The 23004-nt window shown below is 37.9% G+C and overlaps 2 protein-coding genes and 1 long non-coding RNA gene across 3 annotated transcripts; 2 read left to right on the plus strand and 1 right to left on the minus strand.

Moving 5' to 3' along the window:
* The first annotated feature begins 2978 nt into the window (after window positions 1-2978).
* On the plus strand, window positions 2979-3690 carry LOC125222316 (uncharacterized). Its single transcript, XR_007176529.2, has 3 exons — window positions 2979-3033; window positions 3116-3182; window positions 3365-3690. It is a non-coding gene; the product is annotated as an uncharacterized LOC125222316 (long non-coding RNA).
* Window positions 3691-7701: 4011 nt separating this feature from the next.
* LOC125198834 (C2 calcium/lipid-binding plant phosphoribosyltransferase family protein) lies at window positions 7702-11121 on the plus strand. The gene has a single exon (XM_089063753.1). It carries the CDS (start codon window positions 7833-7835, stop codon window positions 10995-10997), a length of 3165 nt encoding a protein of 1054 aa, XP_088919879.1. The 5' UTR covers window positions 7702-7832; the 3' UTR covers window positions 10998-11121.
* Window positions 11122-21384: 10263 nt separating this feature from the next.
* On the minus strand, window positions 21385-22578 carry LOC125222258 ((-)-isopiperitenone reductase-like). Its single transcript, XM_048124777.2, has 2 exons — window positions 22273-22578; window positions 21385-22211 (listed from the first exon to the last, which is right to left on the minus strand). The coding sequence occupies exons 1-2, from the start codon at window positions 22537-22539 to the stop codon at window positions 21537-21539; spliced, it is 942 nt and encodes a 313-aa protein (XP_047980734.1). The 5' UTR covers window positions 22540-22578; the 3' UTR covers window positions 21385-21536.
* Between the last annotated feature and the right edge of the window lie 426 nt (window positions 22579-23004).

The following is a 23004-nucleotide window of genomic DNA, read 5'->3' on the forward strand; positions in this document are numbered from 1 at the left end:
CAGGAAAATCGGCAGAACCCACCGCAATAGCGCCAATCGGAGTCGAGGAAATCACGGAGCCACGATGACCGCCAAACCCTTGGTCCGGCGTCACAATGTTTTTTAGGGAGTACGACTGTAATAGCGCTGATAAATCCACTGATTGGGTGGGCCGGGTTTATAGGCGCTACTACAAGTGCCCTTACTATAAATCTATAATGTGTTAAAGCAAAGAATAAATCAGCCGCCCACCATTCATCGTAGTAGAGTATTTAGAACGCATTTATTGGTGTAAGTTCCTATAATTCCAATTCTCAACGTAGTTGGTGAGTCTTAAATATCACTATAAATACTAGGCTGATGGGCACCGATAAAGACTGGCAAAAATTACAAAGTACAAGTCTTCTTCCAATATGTGCCCTTGACAAAGCTCGTTTCATGCATGTGTTATGTGATAAAACTACATCCAATTCTGTAATCTAACATGCAATTGTGAGCCAGGTGTGTGTAAATTCCGCCGTAATTAGAAAATGAACGGATCAACTGGGCGGAAAGGCGGAACAAGAGGAATGAAGTAGAAACTGCTGTGCTGAGTGTTAGAGTTTGTATACTAGAGCTGTCAATTAGTTTAGGCTTACTCATCCCAGCGCGGCTCAAGTCCAATATCGTGGGCCTAAGCCCAACCCATAAGATGGGATGGGCCTAGATAAGAATTTATGAAACAAAACTTAGTCCAACACAATCCGCTCCACTTGTGGGCATGTGAATGTGTTGGGTAAGGCTCTAATCTGTATGGCCTAAGGTGGGCCTGGGGGCGGGCAGCCTATTTGACAATTCTATGTCCAATAGATGATGCTGACAACGCCGAAATCGTCAACTGTGTGACAATGACTTGATATTCGTATTGAATTTGCGAAATGGAGTAAGAATTTAAAAACATTGATACATCATGATTTATTATGGAACTTGACCATTTGATATGGTTTAAGGGGTAAAATAGCAATTTTAATTTTTTTACTTTATTTTTAATCTTTATAATTTTATTTATGATACCTTTTGAGTTTCTAGTGTTTTAAAACTATATATAAATAGTGAATTTTAATCTTCTACCGTCGGTTTTGAATGAATGTTATTAGTAATAAAATTTTGGGGTTAAAAGACTAGGATATTTGTGTTTTTATTCTTTCATTATTAGATCATTCCTGTGACGCGTATCAGAATGATGGTGTGTATTGGGCAGATGATGTTGGTATATAAAACACAAGTATACAATATATGCTTGGATAATACTATGGCAATGTAGTATTTGCACATTTTTAAATATATATACTTAATACAACAAATATTTTGATTCTTGAATATAAGCATGTAATAGTAGTAGTTTTTATTATAGGGAGCTTTATTATAATGGTGATGCCAAGTCTTCCACACACAGACAATATCCATCAAGTAGCAACACCATACGCATCCTTGTCATAAAAGAAGGCAAGAATAATGTAGATAAGAGTTGATAAATAGTAATGTAAAAGCAAGAAGAATATAGAGACGCATCTTATCTACGTTTTTCTCGCTTTTACGTTACTATTTATCCACTCTAACTATTTATTGCAATTTTTTCAAAACGAGTGCAAAAAGAAGTCAATCAAATATCTTGGGACGGATGGAATACTTTATAAGTTCTAATATTCGAACCAAGCCCTATGTGCGCGTGTGTGTGTGTGTATTGAACTCTCAGGGGTCCTGACACTTGAGGAGGGACTGGTGGTGGACGGTTAGAGTTTAAAGGAATAATAGGAAAAATGATTTCAGAATTAAATGGTTCGAAAACTTTATTAATTTTGTGCAAGATCTGTTCTGGAGTACTGTATGTTCATGATCTGCATATGCAGGGGTGGGCCATGATGAGACTATTAAGATGCCAAGAAATGGGGGATTAAGATGCCAAGAAATGGGGGAGTGGATCCTGACGGAAATCAGCATGGTGATCTTTATGTTAAGATCAAGGTTGCATAATTAGATTCATAAATAATCCTATAATGGGTGTGCTTGTTTCAAGTGGCTTAAATTTGATTGATAGTTACACTCAGTTGTCATGCTGGATGTATTTTACAGGTCAGAGAAGACCCAGTATTTGGTAGAGAAGGTGCCGATATCCATGTTGATGCACCATTGAGCATCACTCAGGTATTACTAATTGAATTTGAGTCTGACATCATCTAATAAACAAGCTTACAATGAAGTTTAGATTGGCCAATGACAAGAATAGTTCTTGTTCGTTGGTATAAGAGACATGAGGTGGAACATAAGTAGCTGCTAAAACAAAAATATTGGGTTTCTGATCATTATCTAATATATTCATGGAAAGCTTGGTCTGCAATCATAACATTCTAAAGATAGAGAGCCAGTAAAAACTGAATTTAGTTTTTGTTATCGCTGCTTCCAGCAACCATTTTTCATGCTTGTTTCCCCTTCCTATCTGATGAGCATGTTGACTCCTTTGAGGTTACATGCCCTAACCTGACAAATGGGCCACTTTAAAATATTTTTTAATATTTTTCAAACTGGGTTGGTAGACAAATGACTGCAACAGGAAATATTGTTTGATTAAGTTTGTTTGTGATTGGGAAAGAAATGCTGGTGGTTGTTTGGATGTCTCTTTTTTCATTAGTGCATCTCCTTTATCTTGTTTCCTCCTATTTTCAGGCCATTTTGGGAGGAATGATTCGGGTACCAACTCTGACTGGAGAAGTTGTTGTAAAGGTTTGTTTAAAATTTACTTCCTTTTAAAGTAAACAAGTACAAAAAGGAACATAGTCCAGCAACTTGGTTCCATATTTTATTTTTTCGTGTGCCTTTCCTCTCCTGATGTGTCTGGGTCGGATGGATGGTCTGGGGTCCAGTAGTTTCTTGTATGAGAGATTTGCTACAATCTATTAATTAATATTCCGTACTTGTCACTCTTCTACTGAAGTTGACTATCTATTTTTGTTCGTAACCATCTGTAGGTACGCCCTCGCACTCAACCTGGACAGAAGGTTGTTTTGAAGAAAAAAGGTAAAATTTCACCTGAACTCGCAGAATCTTTACATTCCTGAACTCTTAAATGTGCAATAACATTCCTCAATGTGTTGTGCAGGGATCAAAGTAAGAAACTCGTTTTCTCTTGGAGATGAATACGTCCACTTTAAAGTTAGCATTCCAACGTAAGTACCCAAAACTAGACCAAGTTCTATGCTATTACTCTTGCTGCTACTTGTCCTGTTCTCACAATTTCTTAGATTGGATTGTGTCATGGTTACTTCATACTAAAACTATTATGTGGACTGCGTGAGAATTATTCAAGAAACTTGACCTTATAATTGACAATTTTTTATTCTTGTATCAGAAACTTGACCCAAAGGCAACGTCAATTGGTGGAGGAGCTTGTTAAGGAAGAGCGAGGGAAAGATGATAAAGAAGACGAAGATGATAAAGAAGAGGCAGCAGTTGCAAGTGCTTGAGTTCTATCTTGTATTTGTTGTGAGAAAAAGAAACTACAGAGCCTCGTCAGTTGTGGAGGTGCAATTGTTTTTTAATTGAAAAGCTTATTTATATATTTAAGGCTTCAACTCTCTTCAAGATCATATTTATCTGACTTGGATTAGTTCATAAATTTTGTAAATATTCATTACTTTGGTGGTAAAAATTTTGTTGTTTGTTCATGTAGGCTTCAGAGGCTGATGTAATCTCCTAAAATTCATTCAATAATTCCCAATGTATTAATTAATGAGATTTGGGTTCTAACTTTTATGTTACCATCTGTGTCTACAATACAGATATCTACTTTGGACAATTCCTATACTTATTTTCCTCGTACTTGTGAGGTTTTTCCTAAAATAAAAATAAAATCCTTGCACATCTGCAGTTCAAGAGAATGTTTTAAACTACAAATAAAAATTTAAACCTCCAAAATGAAACTTTTCAATAGTACGCCATCAGCTTTTTCGACCACTTCAGAACAGTCTGAGAAAATTAATAAAAGGTTAGTTGGATTAGAAGATAATTTAACTATAGCAGCATTCACATCTGCACAAATGTTCAGATATCATCGTGCAATATGTTTAAACACATCAATAAAAGCTTAAGGAAAACAACAAAAAGGAGAGGAATCTGATTCAACCCGGCGATTATAGCGAAACCCTTATTTTGGAGCTCTTTGAATCATAACGGGCTGCCAAAGCCAAAACCAGAGATACTTAACGTTGCAGAATTCCCAAAATTTTGTTTTGCTGTGGAAACTTTGTGGCGATATTAGTATGATGCAGCTATTGAAAAGGCATTGGGATGTGATCGGAAGCGAATGCTCTCAAATTTGAACAACAATTGACAAAGCTTCGACACAAGGAGTTGGCTTTGTTTCATCAAAGCTTGGCTTTGAAAGAACAAATTTGTGCCGTGTTACTGATTCTGATTAAAATTTAACACCCGTGCAATCCCCAATAAAAATAGACAAATTTGTTCCTTCAAAGCCATGTATTGAAAAAACAAAACCTCCTTATGTCAAACCTTTGTCGATCGTTGTTCAAATTTGAGAGGATCTTTTGCAATCACATCCCAATAATGTCTTCTCAACAACCACGACATACTAATATCGACTCAAAGTTTGCTAGCAGAACAAATTTTGGAGATTCTACAAACGGAGATTCTACAAACGGCAAAGTAACGTACTCTTGCAACCAATAATGATTCGGAGAGCTCCAAAGCTTTGCGACGATCACTATGTTGAATCAAATTCCTCTTCCTCTTGTAGTTTTTCTTCAGCCTTTTTTGTAGATGTGTTTAGTCGTGTAATGATTCAAATTCCTTTCTCTCTTTCGGTTTATATAATATTAACTTTGTCATATTTCCTTAATCAACGACAATGTATGTAAGTAAATATTTAACTTATAAAATTTTAGCATATGAAGTATTATCTTTCTTAATTAACGTGTTGGAAATGTGCTTATAATATATATGTATTGGAAATATGTAAGATTTATGTCAAAGTAACCTTTTCATATTTCAATAATCAACGACAGTGTAAATTTGAACTTTTACAATTTTTGCATATATCTTTCTTAATTAACGCGTTGGAAATATGGTTATAATATATGTTCCTTAATTAAGGTATTGGAAATATGGAAGTAGTTAAAATCACTGTTCTTATATAAACCCAAATTATTAAAATTTAGAAAAAGGTGAATCTTAAGACGTCGGCATATCAATCCAAATAATGTACATGAATTAATATCTTTACATTTCGCCAATATAGCGCGCATGAGATTGAGCATATATTTCTTCCTCATTTTTCCAAAAATATACGGTATCATAGCCAATAATAAAAACATAATCAATATTGTACTGTAGTTGGAAAGATTGTCAATATACTCCATAATTTTAGCTTATAATCGTATAGATTGTTTTATTTTATTTTTGTATTAAGTGGGATAAGTTTGAATTTTAATTAGAAAAACAACAGTGTTAAAATTTATAAGTTGGAACAGTGTTAGAATGAGGACATTATATTATAGTATTACAGCTGTGCATGGTACGATTTCTCTTTATTTTCCTCTTGAAAATTTATACTATTCATCGTTTGTCAAAAATTTATAGTATTGCTCTTGAAAATTCAAAAAAACAGACTCAAATCGCTAGAGCCAAACTAATGATTATTGATTAATACTTAATTCAATGCTATTCGCCTTTTCACCTTTTAATGTGCCTCTATAAATACAAGACCAAAAATATGGCTTCACTCAGAAATAAAAAATTTAGTGAGGCCGTCTGTCGTGAACATAATGTTGTTTGAAGCTCACCTCTATCACCGCCATCCGCTCGAGAACGATCTCCTTGAGTCAAGGGTACGATATGCAGAAATGAGGAAAAAAGCTTAAAACGAAATAGAGTCTCAAACATGAATAAACTAGGAACCGAATTAACGTATCTTAAATAAATTATTTTGATCAGACTTCACTCTATAGTTGGGGAAGCGCTGCATTAGCATCACCATACCACAATCTCTCCCTAACATCTAATGGTAAGAAAAATATATAGGTGGCCCATTGATACTTCTACAAATTTGGGCCTGGGAAAGAATCACAAGTTTGAGATCAATGTTGTGAGATTAATCTCACTTTAAGCAAGAGAGCAGAATTTAATTTTAATATTTAAACTAAAAAACAAAAATAAGATGACACCTAATGAATTCTAATTTTAGGGATTAGGCTTTCGACTAGAATTTTGGTTTTTGACCTTTGGTTTAGCCTCGGTCCGGTGATCGATGGGTGATTTTCGAGTACCTTCAGTAATTTGGAAATATTTGATGCCACGAGAATGAAGCGAATAGACTTTAGTTAACGGCGTTTACAGGGGACAAATGATGACTTCTTGATAGTACGATTCATGAGTTACACTTTTCATCTAGACTCGGTACGGACTATATACAAGAGTACTAAGCATTTTTATTATGCTACAACAATGAAGTACGTAGATTAAACAACATGCGTTAGATAGAGGGAAACAATGACATAATCATAGTATATTTCGTCCTACCACTTATAGAATCATGTCTTAACTTTGTTTTGATTTTGAATGCATAAAGATTCAATTTTAGTTTTTGAAAGACACCTTAATTAAAAATTAAATATATTAAAATCAATGTGTATATAATAGATTGTTTACTGAATACTTAAAAAGGTGGCTAATCAAAACACTTATTCAATTAGTAATAACTTAACCTTTCGTATCTAAAAAACTAGTCTGTCCTTTCAATTTTAATTGGGATTGTAAAAATTACTTTTAACTGGGAGTACTTTAATTGATAATTTAAACATTGTTCAATTGGGTCCATACACTATACACTAATTAGAGGATTGCATTCGTGGGGTAACAATTGCAATTTGAAAGCAGTAACAAATTCATTAATTTAAGGGATATTGGCCCCTAATATTATTGAACTTTCAAAAAGTAGAATTTTTTCTACGAACTTTGAAATTGACAAATAATATCACTAACTTTACCGTGAGTTTGTTATTTCCCACCAGTAAAAAAATTCCGGCTATATTAATAGATTGAAGAACAAATTTGGAGGATGTGCTTCAAGAAAAACTATTCTCAAAGATTGAAAATCTTGAAACTCTCAAAGTTGTTGAGAAATTACGAAAAAAATCCATATCATGATTTGCCGGAATTTTTTCATTGGTGGGAAATAACACACTTGGGATAAAGTTCATGATATTATTTGCCAATTTTAAAGTTTGTGGAAAAAATTCTAACTTTTTAAAAGTTTTATGATATTAGGGCCAATATTGTCACAAAAATTTCTGATATCCAATTGTTGTTTCAAAACCAGTGGTTTTTCTCACAACCTGTCTAACAAAGAAAAATTAATCTGTACTAATAAAATGCGTTCATTGATAAACAGAAAGAGATTACGAAAAGAATAAAGGCATCTTTGGTCTACTTAATAAGTTTATAAAGTTGAAAATCAATTTTCCACTAGGCATTGCTGCATTCAGAAGAATGGTATGTCAGACAAACAAATATTCACTTTATCACCAAAATTGTACAAATCTCTTAACAAATGTAGCAGAAAACTGCTAATTTTTTGTCACTTTTTCGAACTCCAACACAAAGTCTTGATACCTTACCCCCAAACTCGTTTGCTACATAAACAAAACACACAGCTTCTCGAGCAAATCATTCTTTCCTTGCAACAATGATGAAGCTGCAACAGTACCTTGTGCCTCACATCATATATCATCAACTCAATTTGAGTTTCTTGGATTACTTGAGACCACCAACTTCCTAGTAACTTGACATAGGAGCTAAGGATCATGAAGTTGGTGGTGGAAGTTATAGATGCCCATGATCTCATGCCCAAAGACGGCCTCGGATCAGCCAGTCCTTTCGTCGAAGTTGATTTCCAAAACCAGCTCAGTCGAACCAAAACCATTCCCAAAAACCTCAACCCCATTTGGAACCAGAAACTCTTGTTTGATTTCGACAAGACACAGAGCCACCATTGTAGCATAGAGGTCTCTGTCTACCACGAGAGACGCCCTGTCCCGGGCAGGAGCTTTCTTGGGAGGGTTAGGATCCCTTGCTCAAATCTTGTCACCAAAGACGACCAAGTTTATCAGTCTTTCCAGCTCGAGAGCAAGTCTCTCCTTTCGTTTGTCAAAGGTGAGATTGGCCTCAAAATCTACACTTTATCACAATCAAACATCCATATTTCTTCTCCTAAAATCAGCCTTCCAACACCTCCTCCTCATACTCTTCCTTCTACCACTAGTAGTACAACTCAATCCCCCATTGTTGATGATTCTATCAAGTTGATTGAAGTCAAAGGAAACACTAGAACTCATACAAATCCCGCGGAAACAGCCTCTCCTAGCAAAATTCCAATCCAAGAAGCTGGTAGTGTGATTGAAGAGAGATCAGAAACCACTCACCAAATCCACAAGCATCAATCTGTGCAGCAACCAATCCCTACATTGCTGACTAGAGCCGACGGTGTCCATCTCCCAACAATGCAGAACCAAACCGGACCTAAGCTGCGTAGGAGAGCAGAGCACGAGGCCACCAGACCACTTCACCGAGACAACAACAACTTTAACAACACCACCACCAACAACAACAGCAGCAGCAACAACAACAACATCAACGTCAACAACAACAACAACAGCAGCAGCAATGACAACGACTTTGAGGTGAAAGAAGCGAGCCTCCACCTCGGCGAGCAGTGGCCTAACAACACGGGGAGAGCGTGGATGAGTGGCGAAAGAATGGCAGCCACACTAGACCTCGTGGAGCAGATGCATTACCTCTACGTCCGAGTCGTCAAGGCCAGGGACCTCGCTGCCTCCTCCGACCCCTACGTGGAGGTGAAGCTCGGCAACTACAAGGGCAGGACGCGCCACCTCGAGAGGAGGCCGAACCCTGAATGGAACCAGGTATTCGCCTTCTCGAAAGAGCGAATCCAATCGCCAATTCTCCAAGTGCTGGTGAAAGACAAGGACATGATCGGGAGGGACGATTGCCTCGGAGGAGTCGTGTTTGATCTGAATGAGATTCCGACGAGAGTCCCTCCGGATAGCCCTCTGGCGCCGCAGTGGTACAGGATGGAGGATCGGCGCGGCGAGGGGAAGGTGAGAGGCGAAGTGATGGTGGCGGTGTGGATGGGAACTCAGGCGGATGAGGCGTTTACAGAGGCGTGGCACGCTGACGCCGCCTCTGTTTACGGAGAGGGCGTGTTCAACATAAGGTCGAAGGTGTACGTTTCGCCTAAGCTGTGGTACCTTAGGGTTAACGTCATCGAGGCTCAGGATCTGGTGCCGAACGACCGGAGCCGCCTCCCGGAGGTGCTGGTGAAGGTGCAGATCGGGAATCAGGTGCTGAGAACGGGGATCTGCCCGAGCAGGACGGCGAATCCGATCTGGAACGAGGATTTAGTGTTCGTCGTTGCGGAGCCGTTTGAAGAGCATCTGGTGTTGACCGTTGAGGATCAGATTCATCAATCGAAGGACGATGTTCTCGGAGGGATTACCGTTCCTCTGGATTCGATCGAGAAGCGGCTGGATCACCGTCCTGTGCGATCGCGTTGGTTCAATCTGGAGAAGCAGAGAGAGGTTAGATTTTCCAGCAGAATACATCTGAGAGTGTGTTTGGAAGGAGGCTACCACGTGCTCGACGAATCGACGATGTATATAAGCGATCAACGCCCCACGGCGAAGCAGCTGTGGAAGCCTCCGATTGGAGTGGTGGAGGTGGGGATCGTGAGGGCGGAGGGGCTGCTGCCGATGAAGATGAAGGAAGGAAGAGGAAGCACCGACGCTTACTGCGTTGCGAAATACGGCCAGAAATGGGTGAGAACGAGGACAATTCTCGATAGCTTTAGCCCAAAGTGGAATGAGCAATACACCTGGGAAGTCTATGATCCTTGCACCGTGATCACTCTGGGCGTGTTCGACAACTTCAATTTAGGCAGCAGCGGCGGCGGAGGCGGTGGAGGAGGTAGAGATGCGCGGATGGGGAAGGTGAGGATACGCCTGTCCACGCTGGAAGCGCAGCGCGTGTACACGCACGCGTATCCGCTGCTGATGCTTCACCCCTCGGGGGTAAAGAAGATGGGAGAGATCTCAATTGCGGTGAGATTCACACCGATCTCACTCGCCAACACAATCTACATCTACGGCCAACCGCTTCTCCCCAAAATGCACTACCTCCACCCTTTCACCGTCAATCAGGTGGAGAGTTTACGGTACCAGGCGATGAACATCGTGGCGGCGCGGCTGGCCCGCGCCGAGCCGCCGCTGCGGAAGGAGGTGGTGGAGTACATGCTGGATGTGGACTCGCACATGTGGAGCATGCGGCGGAGCAAGGCGAATTTCTTCCGGATCATGGCGATTTTGTCAGGATTGACGTCGATGAAGCGATGGTTCGAGGAGGTTTGCGATTGGAAGAATCCGGTGACGTCGATTCTGGTGCACGTGCTGTTCCTGATACTGATTTGGTACCCCGAGTTGATGCTGCCGACGCTGTTTCTGTACGCGTTCGTGATCGGGGTGTGGAACTACAGGCTGCGGGAGAGGCACCCGGCGCACATGGACGCGAGGCTGTCGTGGGCGGAGGCGGTGCAGCCGGATGAGCTGGATGAGGAGTTTGACACGTTCCCGACGTCGAGGCAGGGGGAGGTGGTGCGGATGAGGTACGACAGGCTGAGGAGCGTGGCGGGGAGGATACAGACGGTGGTGGGGGACGTGGCGACGCAGGGGGAGAGGCTGCATTCGGTGCTGAGGTGGAGGGATCCGAGGGCGACGAGCTTGTTTCTGGTGTTCTGCCTGTGTGCGGCGGTGGTGCTTTACGTGACGCCGGTGAGGGTGGTGGTGCTGGCGGGGGGATTGTATGTGATGAGGCATCCCAGGTTTAGGAGCAAGCTGCCTTCTGTTCCGAGTAACTTTTTTAGGAGGTTGACTGCCAGGACTGACTCTATGCTTTGAGATTCAGTTTGTTAGTGTTGTGTGTTTTTTTTTCCATTTGTGTTGTATAGAAATAAGGAGAATCTTAAGTTGTTGCTTGCCATTTTGTTTTCGTTTTTCGTTTAGATGAATCACTTTTAGATTATGTTGTGTTCATCGGGCAAAGTATATCCACAAACTTCCCATCTCTCAGTAAAAACGTCAATAAATAATTTGAGCAATATTAGAGAATAGGGTGGGAGTTGAATCATTGATTATATATGATAATTCACCACTCTACCACTTGCTCAACTCATCCCAACACGGCTCTTTATAATTTTTTTACTTTATTTTTAATCTTTATAATTTTATTTATGATACTTTTGAGTTTTTAGGGTTTTTAAACTATTTATAAATAGTGAATTTTAATCTTCTACCGTCAATTTTTAATGAATATTATTAGTAATAAAATTTTGAGTTAAAAAAACTAGGATATTTGTGTTTTTATTCTTTCATTATTAGATCATTTCTACCGTCAGGAGACTTCTAAATAAGTGTATAAATAGGGGTGTCGAAACGGGTACCCGCGGGTACCCAAACTCGATTTTGCGGGTATCCGTACCCAAAAACTTCAACATTATACTATACAATCCCGACCTGTTTAGTTAAACGGGTAACCCGATACCCGCATCGGGTATCCCAAACCCGCAGTTGCGGGTACCCAAACCCCGCAGGCATTATTTGAATTGTGTATTACTTCCTCCGTCCCCGATTAATTGTCACTCTTTTCTATTTCGGTCCGTCCCTCAATAATTGTCACACTTCATTTTTACCATGAATGGTAAGTAGGTCCCACATTCCATTAACTCACTTCACTCACATTTTATTATAAAACAAATAGTATAAAAAAGTGGATCCCACATTCCACTAACTTTTTCAACCAACTTTTTTTTACATTTTTTATAACCCGTGCCCGATCAAAGAGTGACAATTAATCGGGGACGGAGGGAGTATATTATTCAATGGTATTAGAGCATCCGCAACGCGGACTCGATTTTGGCTCGGTCTCGTCTCGACGAGACGAGCCAGCATCGAGTCAGCGTTGCGAGGCTCGTCTCGTCTCGACGAGACGAGACATCTCGTCGCGCGACGCGACACGGCGAGGCCGGCCTCGAGCTGGCGGGACGACGCGCGCGCCCACGTGGCGCGCGCTGGAGCGTTGCGTGACGCTCACTCGCCGGCCCGCGAGTGGGCGTCGTATTTATGACGTAATAATTTTTTTTTATAAATTCGAAAAAATCGAATTTAATTAAAAAAAAAAAAAAATTTCAAACGGTCAAATGACCGTTGGGGACCAAACGGTCGAATTTTTCAAATTTTTATTTTTATTTATTTTTATTCTTCTATAAATATACTCCACACTCCATTCACCATTTTACACACAAACACAACTTTCATTCCTCTTCCATTTTACACACAAACACTACTCTCAAATTGTTGAAAAAATGTCCGGCGATGGAAACTCCAGCGGCGGCGGCTCCGGCGGCTCGGGCAGGCGGCGCTTCGTTGGGTTCGACTTGAACTCGTTCGACGATTGGGCGAGCATGTACAACTGTTTGGGTACTCCCGGTTCGTCGCCGGGCACCCAAGGCTCGACCACCCCGCCGGCTTACCAAACACCACATTTTGATGTGGATGCATACTATCGTCCCTCCCCCCCACAGAGGTACGGGCAATCGCCGGGATTATCCCAAATTCCGGAGAATTTTTTGGCGCCTGATCGCAATTTGCCCGACTGGCCAATCGGTGGAGGCTCCGGCTCCGGCTCCGGCTCCGGCAGGATCAACCTCAGTCTCGGCGTCAATGCCGAGGAGGAAGAGGAGGAAGAGGAGGTAGCGGCTGCAGAGGTTGGTGGAGACGGCAGTCGGCATGCATACAGCCAAGCCGAGACGTTGGCTTTGTACGACGCTTGGATCAGCGTCTCGTACGATCCTGTCGTCGGGAATCAACAAACCCACAAGTGCTTTTGGGAAAAAGTCACCGACCTTTACAACGCCCAAAGGCCGACGACTACCGTTCGCCGCAACGTGAAGATGCTCCGCAGTCATTGGGACCGAACCGACAAAGATGTCAAAAAATTTTGCGCGATATACAGGGGAGAAGAGGTGAATTATCAGAGCCGAGCCAGTGGAGCCGACATTCTGAGAGCGGCGTTGCGGTTCTTCAAAGACGACGTCGGCAAAGATTTCAAGCTTGTCGATGTTTGGTCGCAAGTCCACCACCTTGACAGGTGGGCTGGCGGTGTCGAGTCGGCCTCGGGCTCGAAACGCACGAAGCGCACGGCGCGTGGCCACTACTCGTCTAGTGATGGCGGCGAAGGAAACACCTCACGTGAGGGCACGCCAACCGATGATGCAGGGGGGTCTTCTTCCGGTGCACGACGTCGGCCGCAAGGGACCAAGGTGGCGAAGGCGGCTAGAGCCAGGGGGAGAGCGAGAGCGAGAGGGATGGGCCGCGGTGGACCAAGCCAGGCGGGCTCGGGCTCGGGCTCCGGCACGGGCACGGGCTCGCACACCCTAATGTCCATGTACCTAGTCGCCACAATGGCGGACCTCTCAAAAATGAATCCTGGCCAAGTTGCAGCCCATATGGCCGGAATTGAGTATATGAGAGCTCAACTTGGTATAGTTGTACCGCCGACTTCGGGGGATGATGATTCGCCGGCGGAGTAGTTTTTTTATTTTTTAGGATTTTAAATTATGTACTTTTTTTATTTTTTAGGATTTTAAATTATGTATTTTTTTCTATTTTTTAGGCTTTTTTTAAGTTGTAATATTTATTTTATTTTAATGAAGTGTGTTTTTATTAATTGAATTTGTTGGAATTAAAAATAAAAAATGAAATTGAATGAATAGTTAAGAGATGGTTAAGAGATGGAGGGTTGCAGGTGCTGTCTCTTAGTTAAGAGATGAGCTGAAAAGTACAGTGGGGCCCATGAATAGTTAAGAGATGAGACGGTTAAGAGACGGATAAGAGATAGCGTTGCGGATGGCCTTATGCTTTTAGTTTTCACTTTGCTCGTCATCTAAGTAATACAATAATTTTATGTACATATTTGAAATTCTAGAATGAATTATGGGATTGTTGCTAGTTGCTACACTATGATTTTAAATTTGTATTTTTTTTTACTTTGTTATATTTGCATAATTTTCAACTATTAACTATGCACAAATATGGTGATTTCTCATTTCTCCCCTCTTAAATATAATATGACTACGTATGAAATATAATGCAAATCCAAATTTCAAATAAGCAAATACTATGTTGCATGTCTAAAACTAAATCACCATTCAAAAATTTAATATAAAACAAAAAATAATTCACTTTCATCAAAAGTCTAAATATAATAACTTCAACTAAAAGTCTAAATATTTTAAATCTCTAATCTAAAGACACTAAACTAATAAAAGTTTCACTTTCACCAATCTTGCAATCCTTCATTTGGTAGCGGATGAATAATTGGAAATAAAGTGTATCGTCGGGGAGTATATATAGATTTAAAACTAATTAACTAAAATAAAATATTTGAAAACCCTAATCCTAAAAATAACAGGTATTATCGGGCTTAACAGGTATAACCGTGCGAGTAGCGAGTATACCCATACCCGCAAAAATTTAAAACACACTACCTAATCCCACCCCGTTTTCCATTATCGTCGGGTAGTGGGTACCCGCTACCCGCCAGGTAGCGGGTCAGGTTGAGGGTTTCCCGATACCCGCTACCCGTTTCGACACCCCTAAGTATAAACTATATGCTTGGATCCAATACTAAAGCATCACTAATAATACTATGGTTATGTAGTATTTGCACATTTTTTAATATATATATTCTGTCTATTCCTTCATAGTTGAGTTATTTCTCCATTTCGGGAAGTTCAGTTGAGTCATTTCCATATTTTTTTTCTCTTTCTTACTTTATTTTCTCCACTTTATTCACTTTCTATTTTATTCTCTCTACCGTTTTCTATCTCTTACTATTTTTTTTATCTATTTGTTTAACACACTCAACATCCATTTCTGAAACTCCGTGCCGAAAAGTTTCGCCTCAACTATGAGGGAACGGAGGGAGTACTTAATACAACTAATATTTTGATTCTTGAATATAAGCATATGGTTATGTAGTATTTGCACATTTTTAAATCTATACATACATAAAAGGCGAGTTTTGGAAGAATTTGAATAATTATTTTTTGCAAGGGATGTAAATGAAATAAATAAAAACTATTAATATTTTTGACTAATTCTTAAAGCACTACAATGAGGTTACAAATCTTTATATAGTATAATGAGCATTTAACAAAATTTGTAACCTCTATTCTCTTAATTTTACTAGAATGTATGATGTTTTAATTTCATGATCTCTCATATCCTAATTTTGTGCCTATAAAAGGCATAGAGTTGTGGATGAATTACACACCAACAAAAGCATTCTCCATTTTTTCTCAAGATCTCAACATTTTATTGTATATTATATGAACATTGTATTGCTCAATTTTTGGAGCTCCATCAAGTTCATCGGTGCCTAGCGGGTTTGAGATGTTATATATGTTAGGAGGAAGTCGTTTAATCTTTGGGGATGATACGTCAATTCGAGAGCACTAACCGCAATGTAATTTGCCTTGTGGAAAGGGGATTTTTCTCAACTAGATTTATGATTCGGTTTGTTTTATAATTTTGATTGTAGTTTCATTTCATTTGTTTTTTTTTCTTTGATTACAACAGTTAGAGTACCGCGTTTATATGGTTCAAGAATTTTTATCTTAATTTTTCTTACAATTCTTAGAGATGGAAGAATTGTAACATCCTTAACTTGAAACATGCATAAATATTAATCTTCATCTTTACACGATTTATTATTTTTGTATATTCATATTGTCACTGACGCTATAATTAAAGTAAGTAGTTTCACACAAGAAATAATATTTTACTATCACTTATGATGAATTAATAAGTGGTGCATAATTAATATATATATATATATATATATATATATATATATATATATATATATATAAAGCTATATATATATATATATAGGGATGTGATCATATCATAACCCATATTTATGGTGATAACCTAATAACTCTCATTTTATGGACGAAAAATATTATTTTATGGAACAGAATATCATTTTATGGAATAAAAGTATCATTTTATGCTTGCTGAAAAAATATCATTTTATCGTGTATAAATATCATTTTTAGTAAAAATGATACTTTTGACCCATAAAATGATAGGGTTATTAGGTTATCACATAAATATGAGTTATGATATGATCGCACCCATATATATATATGTATATATAGGGGAGCATTAAGCTCCTTTTACCTCTTTAGATACTATCTCCTTCTTAATTACATCCATTAGATTATAGTAGTGGACGATCAAGATTAGATTTCTGAAATTAATCCCGTGTTGCATTATGAGTAGCATTCTGTGCATTATAAGGTTATAATTGTAAAAATATAATGTCTGGAACACGTTTCAAATGGGAAGTTCCGATAATTAAGTGGGATTTTCATACACCTTCCAACTTCATACTCTCTCTCTCATTCTATCAAATCAAACCACGATCAAACCCAATTCTCTCATTTTTCAAAACCCTTCCAACCCTAGCCGCCGCCGTTGAAAAAGCTTGGAACCGGCCGTGACTTCGATTCTCACTGTGAAAAGCGACGTGGGTCGACGATTCCGAGTCTCAAAGTTCAGATTTAAGAGCACGCGCGCCGTCGGTCGACTTTTCATCTCCGTTCTTCATATACGGTATGGGTATTAAGTCTTGATTTTTAGTGAGATTTCTTTGAAAAATGTGAAATTGTGAGCATTAGATGATGGGTTATCAATATTTGGAAGTGTATTGTTGGTTTCTGAGTCGAATTTGGTTTGATGTTAGGTTTTTGGGTTGTATTCGTCCTCAGTTTGACGATTATTGTCGATTTTGCTTTAAATGTTTGATTTTTGTGGTTCTGGTGTAGTATCTAAAGCGGTTTCTGTTGTTGTTGTTGTTGTTGTTGTTGTTGTGTCTGTTAGTTTTGCGATGTCGAAAAGAGGCCGCCCCTTCAAAAGCCAGCCCACGCAGACCAAATGTGAGAATGCTGCGACATTTTACAAAACCGATACTGTGTTTTTCCTTTGTTTGATGCATTGCTGTGCATTTTATGCTTATTTGTTTGCATTACAACTCTTTTACATTGCTGTGTAGTTGTTACTTGAAGTGGTTTCCATTATTTTAACATTATTCAGTACATTTTCTGCATTATTTGTTTGGATTTCAACATTATTGTTCTACAGTGCTGCTTAGAGAGCTTTAAGAATCAGTAGGTTGCTTGTAGTCAAGTTTCATACATTATTTAACATTTTTGGTGCATTTTGTTTCTGTTTTTTTTGCATTCCAACTCTATTCCATCTCTGTTTTAATGTTGGTAGAAGTGTTCTACATTTTTGTTACATTATTCAGTTCATTTTCTGCATTATTTGGTTTGTTTTCAAAAGTATTGATGAAGGTGTTTAGTTGTAGTGCTTATTTGGTTGGAATTCTACATTGCTGCTTAACGAGCTTTAAGAATTAGTAGGGTGCTTGTAGGCAAGATTCTTACATTATTTAACATTTTTTGGTACATTTTGTTTCTGTTTTTTTGCATTACAACTATATTCCATCTATGTTTTAATGTTGCTAGAAGTGGTATACATTTTTGTTACATTATTCAGTTCATTTTCTGCATTATTTGTTTGGATTTCAAAATTATTGATGAAGGTGTTTAGCATTAGTGTTTTTTTGGTTGGAATTCTACGTTGCTGATTAGTGAGCTTTAAGAATTAGGAGGTTGCTTGTAGTCAAGTTTCATATATTATTGTACATTTTTTGTACATTTTGGTCCTTATTTATTTGCATTAAAACTACATTCTATCTCTGTTTTAATTTTGCTAGAAGTTGTTCACATTTTTTTTACATTATTCTGTTCATTCTCTGCATTATTTGGTTAGATTTCATCATTACATATGTATCTGATTATTAGTACTCCATTATTTGGTTAGATTTCATCATTATTTGGAGAGAGGGAGAAAGATTGGGACTGCGGACTAACTGCCAAAGGAACGAAGAGCCTGGAAATGTTGCGAATGAAGTTTGCAACAGCTCTGCTAACTTCTCCACATAACTCGAAGACTGGACCAACCAAACACAAGCCACGAAGCATTGGATGGATAGGCCGCCTAAATTCAGCTTCGAAAAATGGGTCGAGAATTATAGCATCGAGTGAACTAGATGTTTTTAAATTTGGATATGAAATAGATGTTTTTTTATGATAACTCATGCTGGAAGGGTGAACATCGACTTTGTGGGTTGGAGTGTTTTAGATATTTTGGTACTAAATTTTTGCACACAACTTATAATGGATGCAAATAACTTAATAATGTCAATTTATTGCTTAATAATGTAAAATATATACGGAATAATGTAGAACACAACTATTGAATATAATAATGTTTTACAACAAGCTCGATAATCAATGCATGTAAGTAAACAAATAATGTAAATAAATTCCTTTATAATGCACTTTTCCGGGATACTAATGCATTGACATACCAGTGCGTATAACACAATAATGTAATAATCTACATTTATAATGTATGAAACTATGTATGTAATGCACGGTTATTCACATAAAGGTAAATATTGTTTCTCCAAAATGCCCGTCTTCTGTAATAATTCTGAAAAAAATATTAAGTACTAAATACAAATAATGTAACATATAGATAACAATAATGCACAAAAACCAATTTATAATGAGCAATCATTTCCAATACCTTGTTCACAGTGGGAAATGCTTCGGCCTCAATACTGAACATAAAACGGAAAACAAAAACAAATAATGCTCTTATAATCAAAATACATCAACATTTCCTCTTTCCCTTACGCAGCTCATTCTCCGTTTCAAGCTCTTTAAGCATTGGACAATTTCTAGAGTCGTGATGGCACAGCTCATCGCACGCCTTACACCGTCTAAGGGGCCTAGTAGCATCCTTGATAGCCTTTTCTCTCTTGGAAATCAGATGACTAGCGGAGCTGCTCGCGTGCCCCTTCGTCTTTACCACATCTGGAGGGTGGACCTCAACGACTTCTGGCCTTTCCCTTCTCAGAGGCGGATGTTGTAGGAGTTCCAGCTGTACAACAATCACAAAATCTTAGAATGCGAAACCAAAATCTAGTTATTTGAACTTCTGCCCAACCACAGGCTTCAAATCTTTCAAACAGTCAGGTACAACAACCACTACACAATCACAAAAACAAAATCTCAGCTAACATAAACATTATGAATTATAAAACGTGCATTATCTATCTAAAAATTTAAATTATACAGTACTAAATCTACATTATCTGTATCTAATAAAGCAACACCCTAGCCACCACGTGTCTAAACCCTAACCAAGACAAAATAAAACTTGAATTATGTATTCGCAACTGTACATTATCCATTAATGAATGTACATTAAGATTGAAATAAAACAACACTCTAGCCGCCATGTTTCTAAACCCTAGCCCATGCAAAATAAAACGTGCATTATTTATTTAATACTTTACATTATAAACTTAAACATTGTACATTAATTTTATCAAATAAAGACATCCCTGCCGGCCTCAATCCCAAACCCTAGCCGACGCCATAAATAAACTCATGCTCCTTGTTAACGTCGGTTATGGAACTAGTACCAATTAACAAATACAGAAAATCGAAAAGGGTTGCGTTAATCCCTATTTACTACATCCTAGCCCAACGATAATATTCAGAGAACAATAATCAGAGAATGGGTTTAGGGATGAAGCAATTTACCTTCTTCCATTGTTGAAGCATGAGCTTCGTCCATTGTTGCAGAACACCCTTCGTCCATCCAAGCCCGGTACTCTCCCAAAAAAAATTCTGTTAACGATAATTACAAAATGCAACTTTCACACGATTTTTTTTAAATCAGAATTTTGTTCAATGGAGAATGATGAGAGATTAATCATGAAAGAGAAGAAAGAAATTGTAATGTGTTGAATAAAACCGCTAGAATATTTTGTGAAGGAGAGAATCATGGACTTACCATAACTGACGTTAATGTAATTCCCTTAAACGCCCTTTTATATTTTTTTAATGAATAAAATTGATTAGATCAGGCCCTAATTTCGGCCCTTAGATCTTAATATTGGATGGTGGAGATTAAAAAGGAAAAAGCACAAAAGATGGGAAAAGTATATGAATACATCCCTATATATATATATTATATATATATATATATATAGGGTGCTGATCTATGAAAACTAGATTTAAATACAGAAACGCAGAACAAAGTCATACGTAGAACAATTTTAGGTCATAGTTAGTCTATTTTTAGGGTCATGCTAACAAAGCATGACCTAAAAATATCTTTAACATGACATTAAACACAAATCTTATAATATGACCTAAAACTGCTTAACTATGACCTTCCGTGTTTGTGGTTAATTATTGACCATTAGATCATCTAATCCTAAGGCCAGGATTTGGGCTGCATTTCTTGATTTAAGGATATACTAGTTTTGATCATCTCCCTATATATATATTTGTAGTGAGATAATTAAACCTATCAAATCGAGTTAATCAAATAATTAGTTGTTCAAACAAAATAAAATAGTCTGCTACCAAATTATGGTTTACTAATAATACTATTGTTAAAATTAGGATTTAGCACTTAATTGTTATGGGATACAACTGATTTTATATAGAGAATCTAATTATCTTAGGTGATCATGTTGAGTAAAATATAGTATATTATAGTATTAAGTATATTTTTACAAAAAGAAAATTTGCAGCATTGAGAATTGTAAAGTAGCATAAAAATAGTATAGGTGTTTCATGTTCCAATAAATCACGTTTAAAAGTGCAATAAATAAAGATAAATGTTCCAACTTTCAAAAGGGCTATCATTATTCATTAATATAATAGTGTTAATTCAACCAATTAATGTCATGTTTTTTGTGAAGTTTATCATTTGAACTTTTTTATGGTCATAATTTTGACGTTTTGAATATTATGAGTTATCGATTTATTATTTTGTTAAAAGTGTGATTTACATTATTTTTAATAGAGAAATATGAAGGATTGTTTTAAACATAATTTTTAAAAGTGTCAACACTTGATATAATCTCTTTATCGTTGTCCAAATAATTGTGTTTGTCTTGATTCCATTTCAAATATGTTTAATTTTATGTCTAAAATGAATTGAGGATCATATATTTATTTAATTATTATTATATAATATATTTTTTTATTATTAAATATTATATAGTTATATTATTTCTTATTTTAATTAATCAATTAACGATTTAAAACTGTATGACGAAAAAATATTACATCGTGCATTGCACATGGGTTAACACTAGTATATATAATTAATACAACTAATATTTTGATTCTTGAATGTAAGCATGTAATAGTAGTTTTTATTATAGGGAGCTATATTATAATGGTGATGCCAAGTCTTCCACACAGACACTATCCATCAAGTAGCAACACTATACACATCCTTGTCATAAAAGAAGGCTCCCGACGGCCCTCCGCGAGGCAGCAGCGCCACCCTGACCACCTTCTGAGCAGCCTCCTCGGCGCTGATGGCGCCGAGATGGCCCGATAAATCTGTTTTTGCAAAGCCAGGGCAGAGGCTGTTGATGATGAAATCAGTGTGCTTCTTAGCCAACACTTTAGTGTACGCATTCAATGCTGCTTTAGAGACTTGATACGCCACACCATCACTCAGCCACTTGTTCTCCTCCAATCTCCCCTCTTTGAAATCAATGAGGAATTCTCGCACCACCTCATCAATGCTCTCTTCTGTCAGCCCCGCCTCGTTGCTCAACACAGCTTTTGCGCGCTCATTACGCAAGAGGTTAAGGTGGCCACCTATGGAGGAGACATTGACAATAGTTGGGGAAGCAGATAGTTGGAGGATAGGAATGAAGGCTTCTGTAACTCTCTTTACACCGTAGAAGTTTGTCTGCATGCACTCTTCTGCATCCTCGTATGTCTGGATCATAGTTCCACTTGCTTTCAGCTGCTGCGGCGACGTCTTAGCCTTTGAGTTAGCAAAGACTGCAGCAGCTTTTGCTTCTACCTCCTCTTGAAGTTGAACACTTGAAACATTATCCAGTCTTGCTCCTAGTATGCCTGCATTGTTCACCTGCAAAAATATTTCTTTCAAAATGAATATGATTAGATATCTTGATACAATGAATTGATACCAGAATGTCAAGCCTCCCATATTTTGTGGTGAGGAATTGGGCAGCAGCAGCGATGCTTGCAGAATCGACAACATCGAGTTGATGAAAAACCACATAATCAGAGAGGCCAGAGTCCTTGAGGGATTGCACTGCTTCAATGCCTCTCTTCTCATCCCTTGAAGTTAAAATCACAGTAATTCCTTTGGAAGCTAACTGCTTACATATCTCCAAACCGATTCCTTTGTTCCCACCTGTGACTAATGCATACCTGACACCTGCATCCACCATTGATAGTGAGATTATTTAGTCGATGATATTTTGTTTTTTGCAATGTGGATCAACACATGTAGTTAAAGGAAATGGGTGAGGCATTGCATAGCTGACTACATTCAAGAGATTAGGCATAGCTCGCAAAAACTCATAAGTATAGTGGGAACCTATATTTTCTAGTGACCTATAGTAATTGACTAAACTAACATACACACACTCCGGAAAAGAAAATAGGGAATATTAATTTTGGCTTTCGAGGTCCATTAACTTTGATTAATATCGTTTGCGCTAAGTTTTCACTGTTTTGAACTTTTTCTAGACAAAAATACTCTCAATGTCAAGAATGGCATTTCACCACTGTTTTCATTAATTTTTTTTTTTTTTTTGTGTTATCGAATAACATAAAATAGCAAAATAGATAAATTAAAGAGAACACCATAACATACTTAATTTAATTAAAAAAGTTACAAAGGAAGGATCACT

The sequence above is a fragment of the Salvia hispanica genome, chromosome 2, assembly GCF_029641045.1.
Source record: "Salvia hispanica isolate PSC_SH4W2 chromosome 2, Shi_PSC_v1, whole genome shotgun sequence".
Taxonomy (NCBI): domain Eukaryota; kingdom Viridiplantae; phylum Streptophyta; class Magnoliopsida; order Lamiales; family Lamiaceae; genus Salvia; species Salvia hispanica.

Excerpts from the sequence above, each read along its gene's own strand:
- LOC125222258 (XM_048124777.2), bottom strand. The coding sequence starts at position 22,539 with ATGGTGGATGCAGGTGTCAGGTATGCATTAGTCACAGGTGGGAACAAA. Across the intron at positions 22,212-22,272 it reads ATGGGAGGCTTGACATTCTG|GTGAACAATGCAGGCATACT; the intron begins GTATCAATTCAT and ends ATATTTTTGCAG.
- LOC125198834 (XM_089063753.1), top strand. The coding sequence starts at position 7,833 with ATGAAGTTGGTGGTGGAAGTTATAGATGCCCATGATCTCATGCCCAAA.